The sequence below is a fragment of the Egretta garzetta genome, unplaced genomic scaffold (genome assembly GCF_000687185.1).
Source record: "Egretta garzetta isolate BGI_Z169 unplaced genomic scaffold, ASM68718v1 scaffold352, whole genome shotgun sequence".
In the NCBI taxonomy this organism is placed as follows: Eukaryota; Metazoa; Chordata; class Aves; order Pelecaniformes; family Ardeidae; genus Egretta; species Egretta garzetta.
The window spans coordinates 183,825-197,609 of NW_009258768.1; the positions used below are offsets into that span (position 1 = coordinate 183,825).

Sequence of the window (13,785 nt, forward strand, 5' to 3'; positions counted from 1 at the left end):
TGCTTGTTTTTGTTTTTTGTCCCCTTGTTCAAGTTCTACTCGCCTACTAATTTTGTTCCCAATAAGCAGGGAAGGCCAGGAGTCTCAAATGCAAGGATGTTCATCCCGACTGTGCCTTCCTGCACTAACCACTTAAGTTCAGGTTGGCATTTTGAGCACAGAGCTCTTGGCAGATATTTCTCTCTAGGCGATTAATTGAAAAAGAGTAACCATCGTGACAGGCAGTGCAAAATACATGCTACCGGATTTCAGGCCTGCTGATTTGCAGCAACTCATGGGGAAAAACAGCATGCAGCATTAGCTGGCAAGATTTAGCTCTGATTGATTTCAGTTAACTTCATGCTTCCCATAGGCAGATGGGGATTATCTAGCTCTGCCTTCAAGAAGGCAGGCATTCGTTAATTACATTCATTAATTACATGGACTTTGCTGAATGGCATTCTCAAATGTGGGAAAAAAGCAAAATGTTCAGTCACGTGTATTTATTTGTAATAAAAATACAAAGCCTTTAGCCAATGATTTAAACAAAGACTTAACTGGACTATCAGCCTAAACAGCAGAATCCTACGGGGAGGGGAGTTCACAGCTTAACATTTTAGTAAGCAATCAAACTAAACCCAGCACCTAAAGCAGAGGCCAGCACACAACAAAAAATGCCGCTAAACACATATGAGCTTTAGTAAAGATACAGACAAATAAGGCAAACCTGGATTCATGAACCACAAAGTGTTAACGGCTTTGTTGTATTAGCCCATTTTTCCTATTGTCCCCTTGTCTTGTTTTTTTTAAGGACAACCTGCACAGCTCTCAATGGCAAAGCTGGCCACAATTCTTCTGTTGTGAAAAATCGGCAGGGGTGGGCAGAAGCTGACTTTCTTCATGCATCGTTCTGCTTTTTCATGAAAACCACTGCGGAAGAGAGAAAACAGTCATAAAATAGAGAGTGAGTTTCTCTTGTGTATGTTCGTACTTGCAGTCTTGCTGATGTAGAAGCACAGGCCTTAAATGCTTCTCTGGTCATTGGCTTGGGGGGAGGTTCAACACCTGAGGCGAGTAAGTCCGAGTTACTGAAAAGAAATTAGAGAGCGAGATGAGGAATGAAAAAAGATATGGAAATAGTAAAGGATGGATGAAGTCGGAGATCTGAGCAGGAGGGCAGGAAAACAGATGCTCTCTCTTCAGGCCACTGCTTGGTAAGGATATGCGCAGGCTCAGCGTAAGGAAGACCCAGGGTCTGCCAGAGATGGTGGATGCGGAGACTGTGGTCATGAAGTGCTGTGGCTCTCCGCTCTCCATTCTCCTGATGCTTAAATGAGTCTAACCTCTGATGTACCAGTCTCCCATCCTCCTTTCTTCGCTGCTTGTGACCTGAAAACTGGCCTTGAGTGGTGCCAGAAGGCTTCTTGAGTGTGAGCTCATCTAGTCTGAATGTCTCACCTTTTAAAAACTTCATTTTTAAGAATGTGTCAGATTCAGTTTCTCTCTCTTTAGACAGCTTGGAGCACATTGATATAGTTTCTCACAGGGAGTGGGCTGCTGTGATGGAGGTCTACTTTCTTTTACAGCTGAAAGCATCCACCTGAGACTATGGTACCATAAGACTAACTGATCCTTTAAAATGAAGACTGAAATGCAACAAATTGGGAGTATTCGGATTCAGATCAGTTCTTGGGGTTTGTTTTTTTTTTTTTGGATCTGAGGGAGAAAGAGGAAAGCCTTTTGCAGAAATCCCTTAATTATTTGAGTTAAAAAGATGCTTTCATATAAAAGACTCATTCACCATTATAAAACCAGTAATTAATGGTATCTCTCAAGCAACCTACTGATAACCTTTGTCACATCTGTAGGTCCTGCAATGCCAGAGCCCTGATGCAAATCCTAAGATTTGCTGGAAGAGACTTAAATGGGAGTAGCTTGCTGTGTGTCTGTCTTTAAGGCAGAGGGAGGGAGATGTTAAAAGGCTGCATGTTTAGTTTTTAGCACTCTCGGCTGTCCCACTAACTGGTTGTGTCTCACGGGACATGTTTATAGCACTCTCCTGAATGGGTCTCCCAATGGCTTCTTCCTTAAATACCACTTCTTTCAGACCTGAAAGGCTCTTTGGGCAAGGGCAATGCACACATTCATGGTCACACAACAGCACGTGGTCCTTCTCTTCTTAAAGCTCTGGTGGTTCATAGCCTTGAAGTCACTGAAGAAACATCACTTATGTAGTTCTTCCATTGTTCTCCTTTCAGGAATCCATCACTATGAAAAACAACATCCTTTGAGTTTGTTTCAAGCTTTCTGCCTCATCACCTGCTGTGCTCATCAGTAAGCTGTGCTCCGAGCTCTCCTGGGGAGGGTTTGTCTTTGGGGAGACATGGCCTTCCGTGGCTGGAAGTGGCTCCTCCTCTTGGGCAGGCAGAACACCTTTGCCAAGGCTTGGAGGAGCAGGAGGGGAGGCCCCTTTCTGCGCTGGAAGCGTTGCTGCCATTGGAGTGCCGGCAAGTCTCTGGACCCTGAGGTGAGAGCATTTCTGGAGGAGAACACGGAGGTCACCAGCAGTGGGCACCTCACACCAGAGATACGGCTGCGCCTCCTCACCCCTCGCTGCAGGTTCTGGAAGGAAAAACCTGACCTGTGGCCTTACGGGGACCCGTTTTGGGCAATTTACTGGCCAGGAGGCCAAGCCCTTTCCAGGTATGCAGCGTGCATCACCTCTGCTTGTAGTGATTCCTAGCAATGTGTATTTGCCTTGTATGAGCACGCGTTATCCATGTTCCTCTCTGCTTATAGAGGAGACGCAATATCTGCAGGTTGGCAGTGAAGTTTCAGTGCCTGCTGCACATAGAACAACTTATGACTCTTAAGCTGAAATCTGTTGTCCTCAGTGATGATGCATGGGTTGACAACTGGGCTGAATTTGGATCTGTGGAAGGGCTGTGCAGTTGCAATCAAAAACCTAGCAAGGTGTTTAATTCTGTCACTCATTGTCGCTCCGAACAGGAAGATTGCTGTTTTGTCATAACACGTGGGGGTTTTTTGGTGGGAGACAGGAGTGTGGATGGATGTCTAGTCTGTTGAGGAAAGTAGGTTTATGCTGATGCATTTGGAGTGCTGGCTGGCCTGAATCACTCTCCTCATTTAGGATTTCAGCAGCCTTATTGCCAAGCCTTATTGTGGCTGTCTTTTAGTCACATCAGAAGCCACATCTTGACTTTGGCCACTTAGTGTCAAAACGCCTTTAATGTTCCTGACTCCCAGGAACTAGTTAGAGTTCTTTTATTCTGTAAAATCAAATCTCTCACTTTGAACAGCAGAAAAAGTTAATAAGAATTCTTACAGCAAAGAACAGGCTGTCAGACATTCCCCACGTAGATGAAAGGGAAGGATCTGAATTGGAGCTTTGCTTTTTTTCTGCAAGAAGCATAAATAGGAAGGCAGTTTTGACCAGGAAAAAGATGAGTCTTGCAGTTAAATTGTGAGTTGATTAGCCTGCCATGCAGATGAACTAGCGTGCTCCTAACCACTGTGTAATTAAATTAGGTAAGATAATTCCTGCATTTTGTTATCACATGATTCATGTGCCCAGGTATTTGGGTAGCAATAATAATTATCTGGCATTTCACCGCTTTACTGACTTACTGTTTATGCACTTGTTTTGATGTATTGGGAGTGTCAGAAATTAGCTGCATAACCTGGCAAAGTAAAAAGAAAAAGGGAGCATGAAAACAAGCTGCTTCCGCAACCGTGCTCCTTTCAGTTGGCATTGCCGTAACATCAGGAGTCTCCTATTTCAAGCTGTTCCTCTTGGTGTAACCTAAGATACCTCCATAACCCAGCATGGCAGGCAGCAGTCTCCAAGAGCGGTGCAATGCACTGTGTGTGTGCCAGGGGATACAGTCGGTTCCGGCTGTCCTAAGTCACCACAATCATTAGCGGTAACTTGAGAACTGCTCAGCTGGAAGCAAGGCACTTGCAGCTTTAGGCCAGATCACACTCTATACAAAGTTACGGCTGGAAAGTCATTACAAATCCAAGCATAGCCCCTAGAAAGGGGAAATGGAGGACTTTCTGTGGAGGCCCCATCCTTGTCCTCCACCCTGTTGGTGAATTATGGGCTGTCCTCAGAGAGCTGAAGGCCCCAGGGGCTGCGTGGCCAGAGAGCTGAGCTGCTGAGCCTCTGCACAGTGTTCTGCCTTGGTGCCCTCAGAAAAGGGAGCATCTGTAGAGCTTCAAAGTGGCAAATAATGCTGCAACATTATGGTAAGAGTGTAACAAAGCTGGGTGCTAGAGCTGGTAGGATAAGGTGATTTTCATTGAAACTGAGCCAGTTTCACTCATTAGATTCATAACCACATCCTCACAAGCACCAAGTGGTACATGTCCAAGTTGCCTGGTAGGATTTCTTGTGATGAAATGTAGGACAAGAGGCATGGGATGTCAGCTCCTCCTCGTGTCTCCTGGGCTCCTGACCTGGGTATTTTGTATCTTCAGTCCTGGTATTGACCTTCCTGCCATGGTCTCTCAATGGCTTGAACGGTTTAGTTTCAGGGTAAGTTGTCTTTTGTTCTCCCAGTCTGGACTCCTAGGACTCTGCAGACAGATGTGCTGGGATCTAGAAGCCATTAAGGAGAAGTAAGGGAGAAAGATGATGGCTGTTGGGTTTTATATCAGCAGAGACAAATAAGGAGCTATGTACCAGCCACACATGTGGAATAGTGTTTTTAAGATACCATGCTTCATTAAGTGTATGACAAGAACACTTATGCAGTGTAATGCAAAACAGAAATTTGCATAATCTTGTTCATTGTTTTAACAGTTTTTCCTTTCAGGTATATTTTAGATAATCCACGCGTTGTTAAAGGACGGTCGGTTTTGGATCTTGGAAGTGGATGTGGAGCAACAGCAATAGCTGCTGTGATGAGTGGTGCAGCGCAAGTCCTTGCTAATGACATTGACCCTAGTAAGGCCTTTTTTTTTTTTTCCATTTCTGTGTAAAGATATTTATTGATTTTTTTAAAGCACACTTAACACAGACTTTTCCTTGCACCATTTGGAAGAGATTCAGGTTCCAAGCAGAGTCCTAAGAATGCTAAAAATGTGATTTTGCCAGTATTAAAAGCAGGGCTGTACCAGCCGCTCTTGCACTGAGTGTATCGTCGTAGGGTCTCCATAGATCCTTAGAGTGAACCAAGAGCAAAGTTTCTATCAAGTGTTGCCAATACACCATCATGGCTGGTTTGGAAAAGAAGTCCAAGTGCAGGCAGCAAGTTGGCTTCTCTGTAGGACCATAGCATTTTCGTGCACTTTCATGTGTTAGGGCCTAGAATTTGCCTTTTCCCCCAGAATTTGTTTTTCCATAATTGACTTATGAATTCAGTTTATTCATAATTGAATTACTCACTGGTTAGGGAGGAAATATATCCACAGATTAAGACAGTTGGATATTCTGGTTTGATTCCATGATTGGTTTCCATTGGTATCCATTCCAGGAATAGTTCTTTCCTGTGTTATGCTGTGATAAGGATAAAATTCCATCACTTTATGGCAGATTTTGACCCATAATGGAAACTGTGAAAGTCTCTAGATAGGATAAACAGAAATATTTGAGATGAAATTGAAAGATGTGTCAAGGAAATTTGTAAGGGGGCTGAAGACTGAATTCAAAACTGTAACTTTCATTTTACTTTGACTTTTATTCAGTTGCAGGAATGGCAATGATCTTGAACTGTGAACTGAACCACTTGAATCCCTTCCCCATCACCATTAAGAACATCATTAATTCAGAAGCCGGCAACTGGGACCTCATTGTACTGGGAGATATGTTTTATGATGAACAACTTGCCGATGGTCTGCATCACTGGCTGAGGAAACACATCAGGATCCAGCAAACAGAAGTGCTGATTGGTGACCCTGGCAGGCATCAGTTCTTACGCCACAGCATTCGCAGTCAGCTGCACAAAGTTATAGAATATTCACTTCCTGAGTATACTAGACAAGAAAACAATGGATTAACATCAAGTATTGTCTGGAGTTACCAGCCCTCAAATAGCTTAGAAAACTGTTGAAGCTGGCTTTCTAATGAATGTTGTCTCACTTGGTTGGCTTTTTTCCCCAAGTATGTAAAATAAAAATGGGAACTAAACGTGGAACATACCTGTTGATGCCAAGCAGATTACTGTACCTTCACTGTACTGATTTCAGTCATACTTGCTGAGGCTTTTGCTCCATTTGAGGTAAAAATGACATGCAAACTGTATTCAAAGGGGCCTGTGCTGAAGTGCAAATCCAAAGACAAGTTACATGTAAGAGTTTGCATGCTTGATGTTTTTCATGTGTATTCAACAGCTTGCTCTCTGATGCTATTGTGAAATGTTTGGGACATCCAGCATACTGCTGTGGGGAGAAGGCAGTGGCTGAAAGGTTACTCCACTGACTTTTGCATCTTATTTACAGAGATTATTGCTTTCCTTCATAAAACTCTCCGCTAGATTATTAGCTTACACTATGCTCAACTTAAAGTGCCTTGCTCTTTTTCTGGGTTTCTCTTCTGAATGTCAAAGTAACTCATTTGAATCTCCCCCTTCCCCTCTATAATAAAAAATTACTCTTCCTTGAAGTTCCTGGAGTGATTCTTTAGGAGTTACACACAAATCTAAACTATACTTCTTGAACTCCAGCCAGTGGAAGGTGACTAAATAGTAGTAGCTATAGGGTAACTGTATCCCTGAGTGACTAGGGTAAAGTGATCTACATTACCTTTTTTACCCCTGCAAAGTTAGGGAATCTAGCATCAGGGGAAGCTGGTGAGGGATGAAGAAATCTTTCCTTCTGTGGTGTTTCTTAACAGAAGGTAACTAAATAAAAACAGGGAATAAAAGTCAGATCTAATTATTTTTCTCTTTTCTTGAGGAGATGCTGGACTACAAGCTCTGGAATCATTCTCAGCTACATCTGTCAACAAAGAACCCGCTGCAGGTTAAAATGAAAAAAATAAATTGATCCACAAGTAGGAAACTATAAATGCAGCCATTTGAAGAAGAAACCAATGGTTTCAGAGCAGTCTTAGAAGAACTGTCACCTCCAGCACTGAACTGTTGAACAAGCAGTGACAGGGAACTAGTGACTGCAGAATAGAACAAAATACACCTACAACCATCCAAATACCACGTGATGTTGTGGAAGCTTACAAATGTGAAAGAGTATGTGGTACTCACTCAGAAAACCATAGTGTTTATGAAGTAGGATGTTTAGGAGCACATTCAGATGTACATGGTCATAAAATATAATTTAGTAAGTTTTCAGAATTATCCACATAGAAGATTTACAAGAACAATATGTGAATATTCTACAGTGCTCAACCAACAATTTACAACAATAACAATATCCAAACAATACAGCATATGAAGCAGTAAGTGTATACATGATATTCTTCTCCCACTTCACCCCGTGCTTATAAACATTTGTTGAAAATTACTGATTTAACTTGAATCAAAAAATATTCCAGTAGCATTATGCTAGCAATAAACACACAAGAGAGCAGACTCAAGCTCTGACAGTGAAAGTCTTACAATGACTTACATTAAACTTTCAAACCTAAAAATACAGTGTTGATTCACTGCAGCATTGTACATATTTTTAAGCACAGGGTGAGGATATACCACTAGGTTACACATTTAGAAGAGGCTATAGGAGAAGACAGTAAATCTACATGCATGTTTAAGGACACAGTATACGCTTCATTTGCCTTCAACGTAACAAATCTAAGGTTACATTAGCAAGGGGGAAAAGGACAACTTTGATGGTGAGATTAGCAGCAGCACTGTCCCACAGACAATTTTTTTTAAGTGTCCTTTGCTGTTACATATTTTAGTGGTCTTTATAATAATTTTCTTTCTGGATGTAGCACTTGAGAGTCTGGTGCCCATCACCATGCTATGTTATAGTTCCATGTCTTACAGTAACAGACTGAGGGAACTGGGTTTGTTCAGCTTGGAGAAGGCTTCAAGGGACCCATGAGCAGCCCACTCTCACCTATGAGGAGGTTGTCAGGACGAGAGCCAGGCTCTTCCAGTGAGAAAGGGTGTAAGCTAGAACAAAATAGGGTCAAACAAGATAGAAGGAAAACTTTTTTCCACCATGAATACAGTCAAGCAGTGGAGCGAGTTGCCTTAAAAGGTTGTGAAAGCTCTTCAGTCTTCGGTTTTTCAAGACTTGGCTGGATAAAGCCCTGACTAAACTGGTCTGAGCTCTGAGCTGGCCCTGCTTTGGGTAGGAGGTTGGACCAGAAACCTCCTGAAGCCCCTTCCCACTTGAGTTCGCTTACAATTCTACTTACTCTTTTTGTGGTACCCTTCCTGAAACCAGGGCTGGCAGCCTGGTTTACTTATGCTTTACTTCCTTGAGATTACTGCTGCCTAATCAGCTAGATGGATCAACATGAAAAATAGCACAAACCAAATTTATTGCCAACTCATGTCCAGGAGTTCTAATGAATGATGGGCCCTCATTGATACCAGGGATTCCACAGGGCAAAACAATGAAACTACTCTTTAGCCAAAAAAAAAAAAGGGAATAAACCACAGTAGATTAAGTTCTTAGGCCTCTATCTGGTCCAAGGATTTGCTGCAGTTGCAGCCTTCATGTGCTAGTTGCTAATGTAGCAAAACCAGCTTCTCCTGGTCGCAGGAACGGTTTGTACCAGTGCAGTTATACCTATAGGTATCAGAGGAACACATTCGTCACTGGGCTGAGCCATGGTACTCCATGCAACAAGAGTCAGGGATTTAGGCACCAGCGTTTTAAAATTATGCTTTCAGTTACGTTTGAACAAGTTTTCTAAATGGACTTGCTCTTCCATAAACCATATAATCAACAGAAGAACAGAGAATATTGTCAGGTATCATAATATCCTTTAATACTGCTGGATGCAACATACGTTATTATCTTCCATGCAATTTGACCTGAACTTTACGTAGATTAGTAGAAGACCAGCTTATTTCTGCAACACTTAAAACGAGTGTGACTATGACAAGTGTTAAATTGTAAATCAACCTAATGTGCTACCTGCCCTGTATCATGCTAAAATTGCTAGCATTTTAAAAAGTTTAATATATAAATCATAGAAGTCTTACTAGATGTTATGCTGTTTCAAGAAAGCCAATGAACATGACTTATAATTCTGATGAGATCACAGCTCCATCAGGTAAGAAATTCATTCTACACTTTTGATTACTTTTTTTCTTTAGTATGACTACAACTGAACAACATATAAAAAATTGTTATTTTCAGGTTCTGGAGGCCACTGGAGATACAATAAACTGCATACAGCAGAACACATACTCTGCTGAACTCTACCATCCTGAGATTCATGTATTCAGACACTAAATTTGGTCCTATTTCACTCACAGCTATGCTTATGAGAACCAATGTTTTGTTCCCTAAAAGGATTTTCATGCAGGAACATGGGCAAAAGCCGGAGCAAATAAATATTTGCCCATATACAAGATTATTTTATTGGTCATAGCTACTACTCTGAAATCTGCTAAGTCACCACAAGAATTTCAAAGCAAGTTTACATGTTTACATGTTCACAGGCTGTACTTTTGGACGTATAAAAATCAAGCAAGTATTTGGTGGTAAATAAACCCAGAAACCTGCAGCATCAGCAACACCAAAAGAAAGGTACCTACAGTGTTCCTCCAGATCCAGCAAAAGTACATGGTGAAAGGCGACTCATTGTTACTACTAAAAGTACATTTGCATTGCTGTTAACGCCACCTCCATTCACCAGTTCTGTCTGTTGACTTTTGTCAGATTGAAGTCCCAACTTTACAGACACTTCTGCCTAAGTGCTAATACTATGTTTGGGCTTGGTACTTTGAGTTGCAACTTTTCTCTCAGACTTCAACATCAGAACAGAGACTTACTTAAATTGGGCTTGTGTATGTAGCTAAAATGCTAAAAGATGGTAAGTAGTAGCCAAATCTGATACTTCAAGGAGGCCGAGCGGTGTCGGTGTAGTATTAATTATAGTTTAACTTTCCTCTTAATGAAGCATGATCAGCGATGCAAAGACAGACAGGGCTTGAAGTAGAGACAATGGGGAAGCCCAGACTCACAGGCAAGGACTGGAATGGCGATGGAGACCTCTGGTGGGAACAAGGAGGGAAGCAATCTGGTGGTACAAAAGTCACCAGCTGCTTCTCCAAGGTGCTCGTTTTCTGAAAGAGCTCTCCGTTCTGTAAACTTTCCACTCTCATGTACACAATAAATAATCAGTAAACAGTCCACGTTACTTGCTTGATTTTGTTTGATATGACTAGCTGCTCTAAAACATCTCGGGAACGATCTGCAAAAAAAACCCAAGGAATTTCTTGTTACTCATTCAGAATACATACAGGTGGTGTTTAGAAATTTGGTAAACAGTAAAAGAATTCATTTGTATATCTGCATTTATTCTCATCTTTCTATTACATCATCACACTGCAGCTGTACCTGTGGTAATTCAAAACCACTCCGTTCTCTCTCCAATCACATAACTGTAAAGCATCACCAACCAACTGAACTTAAAAATCGCAAGATAGATCACAACCTTTAAGTTTGGGGTTTTTTCAGGCTCACCAGTCCTACTCCATTCCACTGTTTCTTCAATGGATGCTGTTCCATACTTTGGAATAGAGTAGGGTTTTAATATGCTAACGTATTTTTCTGAAATCTTATCAACTTTGGCTCTTTATCAGCATGCTGGGGTGGGGGGAAGGAAAGAAAAAAATCCAAACTCCAAAACAACAAAAAATCCCTCTCTGAAGGTTGCGATGTTTCCAAGCAAAACTGTCTCCTTGCTTTGAAAATCTCAGTGTATGATTATTATTTTATCTATTAAGTTATTATTTGTTTGGGATTATTTACAAAGTATAGTGTGCTTTTCTGGAGAGCAGGAAGATATTATCAAGAAGTAATTGCTCTTCTTACTCCCTGCACAGTTTGACCTACCTGTCACCAGTGGGCATCCATGGAACAGAAAAATGTGTATCTTTGGACAACAAGTAAGGACCGCTTCCACAGCAACATCGGTCAGGTTCACACAGCGTTCCATGTGGATCTCCTGTTACAAAAATAGTAGTAACAAAATCCTGTCAGAGCACCTGCAGTTTTGGAGGCAGCGCTTTGCTTTGCCCAGCAATTTTCAGAGACCCTCACCCAGAAGAAATTAAGACCTACTACTCCTCTGTGCATTGACCCCATATGTGGTCCTGTACAGACCAGGAAAATACTCTCAGGAAAAATAAGAAAGCTTGTCTATGAAGAGTTAAAACTAAAAACATAAACCTGAGTTTTCCCAAAACACACATATCATTCAAGACAACTGAGAAAACTCTTAAATGAGATTCTATGGTGTTTGAGTCCCATCAGTTTTCCTATGACACATTCTCTTAGCAATGTGTTGTCCAGGAGAACAGAACCCAAACTGAATTCTCTGGTTTTGTAACAGGCAGGATTCATTAATCTCTGCTGAGTCTCCTAGTATCTTATCTATGTGCCTACAAGAAGTTTAAGAACTTCTTCCAAGACTAGACTAAAACCTGCTCTCTTCTTCATTTTTGTGCAGTTATGTCCATTGTATGTGGTAGAGAAAGAATAATTTTAGAATACATCAACATATTATTACCAACTTTTTTCCCCCCCTCTAAACTGCCTTACATATCAATAAATATATCATACATGAAGAAATGCAGAAAAGAGACTACCAAATCTAATGAAAATAGGATTTGGGAAAATATCCTTTGGGGATCCTAGCGCAAAAATAAAAACCCCCATTGTTTTATTGTGAAAGGGTGGCTTTCCAAATTATAAACTGCAAGGATCTTTAAAGAACAACACAGAAATGAAAGGGACCTTTTGTAATACATGCAGCTTTGTACAGAGTGATGACACAGAAAACAAGAACTGTATTCACAGAAGCAAGATATAAAAAAGCTGATATATGTATAGGCTTTAGTTTTTTTTAACAAATGAGTGAAATGTAGAATCTGAATGCCTCTGAATGAAGTAAAAAGACTTATAAATCTGCCTGCTAGTTACAGTTTGAGAATCTTAAGACCCTACTTTTTTCACTGTGTACCTGATATTAGATCAGTCTATAAATTTACACTTTGATGACATGAAAGAGGTATGAGGACTGTGACACAGAGAAGGAAGAGTTACACTGAATAAAAGATTGTAGCAAATAATTCCATATTCTCTAGTAAGTTTTTTTCAAACCAAAAAACCTAAACTGTTCTAGCTTTTTATACTGATAGAACAAAACTTTTGTTTTTAAAATTGTCATTCCACAGAAAAACATTAAATTTTGCCTTATTAAAACTGCATAGACTGATGCCCCCCCCCCCAAAAAAACCCCCCAACCCTACCCAAAAAAAAATAAATGCAAAAGCACTTAAATAGATGGCTTTTAAGAAAGTGGAAACAGGTATTGAGCACAGGAAAACAAACAAGCAAAATCCATACTACTATTCCGTCTGGCATGACTGAAATTTCCCATTAGTTCTTCTGAAATCAAAGCTCACCCCCTCAACATTACTTTCTCAAACACTTCTAGATGAAGCAGGTCTTACCTAAGCTACCTAACTTGTTCTTCCTGATCTAGTACAGCTTCCACGGGCATCCATGCATAGCACACACAAAAGCAAGCCTTAACACTTGCAAAGAAGTAGTAACTACAGCATTGTGACCAGGAAAACACCAAAGGCCACATTTTGTAATCTGGAAATTTTTATTAAAAATAAATGCAAATGCATTTCTATGGTTCGAAGAAAAAGGGCTTACAAGAATATAGTTCTCTGCGAACTATGGACAGTAATAAACCAGAAGAGGGAAGATAATACTGACAGAGTAATTATACCAACACTGCTGGAAAATAGTTCGGAACCCGCTAGGAAATTTACAGAACCCCACTTGACTCAATAGCAAACTTTATTACAATAAACTTATGAAAACTTATTACAATATTAGCATTTTAAGACATATGTACTACAGACTTTTGAGAGTGACCTAGTCCAAATAACCCAATCCAAATCACAGTGATACACACTGCTTTACATTCGTAAGCTGGATATGAGAGGTGTCTTATGAAGACTATCTGCATAGTCTCAGGGTGGTTTAGAAAATCGGGAATCAATGTTTTGCTACAGCTGAAGGTGTAACCAGCTAAAAGCCAAAGATATTTTCAAATCAATTCTAGGATACAAAAAAAAGATCTCCCATTGCTATGGTCTGAAAAATAATAATTTCATCTTGTACCACAAGACTTAGACTAAGAAGATTGTCCAAAATAGACAAAATGAGCTGGGAAAAAACCTGAAAACCAAACGTAGCTGTTTCCTCTCCAAATAAAACAATAACAGTTCTACTTTTTTCCAGGTTATTAATACTATCAGCTGACCCAGATTTGGTATTTTGTTTAGGGTTGGTTTTTTTTATCAAACACTATAAACTAGCAGAACTATGACTTGTTTCCCATCTTAGTTTCTCAATGAGTATCTTGGATTTAGAACCAGCCTTTATGAAAGCAACAACACACACATAGGTAGGAAACAAACTATATAGAAAAGTAGAAGATCATTTACAGTAAGAGGTATGTGATGCCTCTTCTCCATCTTTTTATCACTGTCTCAGTGCCTAGAGAACCTTTATGCAAACACAACTTCATTTTCACAGTTGCTTTCATGAGTTAGAGATTTACCTATGCAGAGGTGCTAACTGATTTCTTAAATCCATGAAATTATCCACATCACAAAT

General features: G+C 40.5%; 2 protein-coding genes across 7 annotated transcripts in view; one reads left to right on the forward strand and one right to left on the reverse strand.

Annotated features, from left to right (window-relative positions):
- The first annotated feature begins 19 nt into the window (after positions 1-19).
- ETFBKMT (electron transfer flavoprotein subunit beta lysine methyltransferase) lies at positions 20-6,067 on the forward strand. Of its 3 annotated transcripts, none has more exons than XM_035889052.1 (5): positions 20-943; positions 1,566-1,673; positions 2,238-2,682; positions 4,818-4,948; positions 5,689-6,067. In XM_035889052.1, exons 3-5 carry the CDS (start codon positions 2,363-2,365, stop codon positions 6,051-6,053), a joined length of 816 nt encoding a protein of 271 aa, XP_035744945.1. In that variant the 5' UTR covers positions 20-943; positions 1,566-1,673; positions 2,238-2,362; the 3' UTR covers positions 6,054-6,067. The 3 variants fall into 3 exon arrangements, with proteins under 3 accessions (XP_035744945.1, XP_035744946.1, XP_009647651.1); XM_035889053.1 differs by lacking the exon at positions 1,566-1,673 and having other exon boundaries at positions 20-142; positions 791-943; XM_009649356.2 differs by lacking the exon at positions 20-943 and having other exon boundaries at positions 954-1,673.
- The window catches only part of AMN1 (antagonist of mitotic exit network 1 homolog), a 22,341-nt gene continuing 14,447 nt past the window's right edge, over positions 5,892-13,785 (reverse strand). The window contains exons 6-8 of one of the 4 annotated variants that reach the window (XR_004841274.1): positions 10,981-11,092; positions 10,107-10,336; positions 5,892-5,976 (exon numbers count right to left, since the gene is read on the reverse strand). Coding sequence is in view for 2 of the 4 variants with exons in the window: in XM_035889054.1 (XP_035744947.1) it covers positions 10,263-10,336; positions 10,981-11,092 (186 nt within the window). In the remaining 2 variants the exon portion in view is untranslated. Of the gene's footprint in view, positions 5,977-6,192; positions 6,261-6,848; positions 10,337-10,980; positions 11,093-13,073; positions 13,195-13,785 lie in introns of those variants that run through there. The other 3 variants (XR_004841273.1, XM_035889054.1, XM_035889055.1) reach the window with 3 other exon arrangements.

Bases quoted from the DNA above. Each gene is read 5' to 3' on its own strand.
- ETFBKMT (XM_035889052.1), top strand. From the start codon at position 2,363: ATGGCCTTCCGTGGCTGGAAGTGGCTCCTCCTCTTGGGCAGGCAGAAC. The intron at 2,683-4,817 runs GTATGCAGCGTG...TTTTCCTTTCAG, and splicing joins GGAGGCCAAGCCCTTTCCAG to GTATATTTTAGATAATCCAC. The intron at 4,949-5,688 runs GTAAGGCCTTTT...ACTTTTATTCAG, and splicing joins TGCTAATGACATTGACCCTA to TTGCAGGAATGGCAATGATC.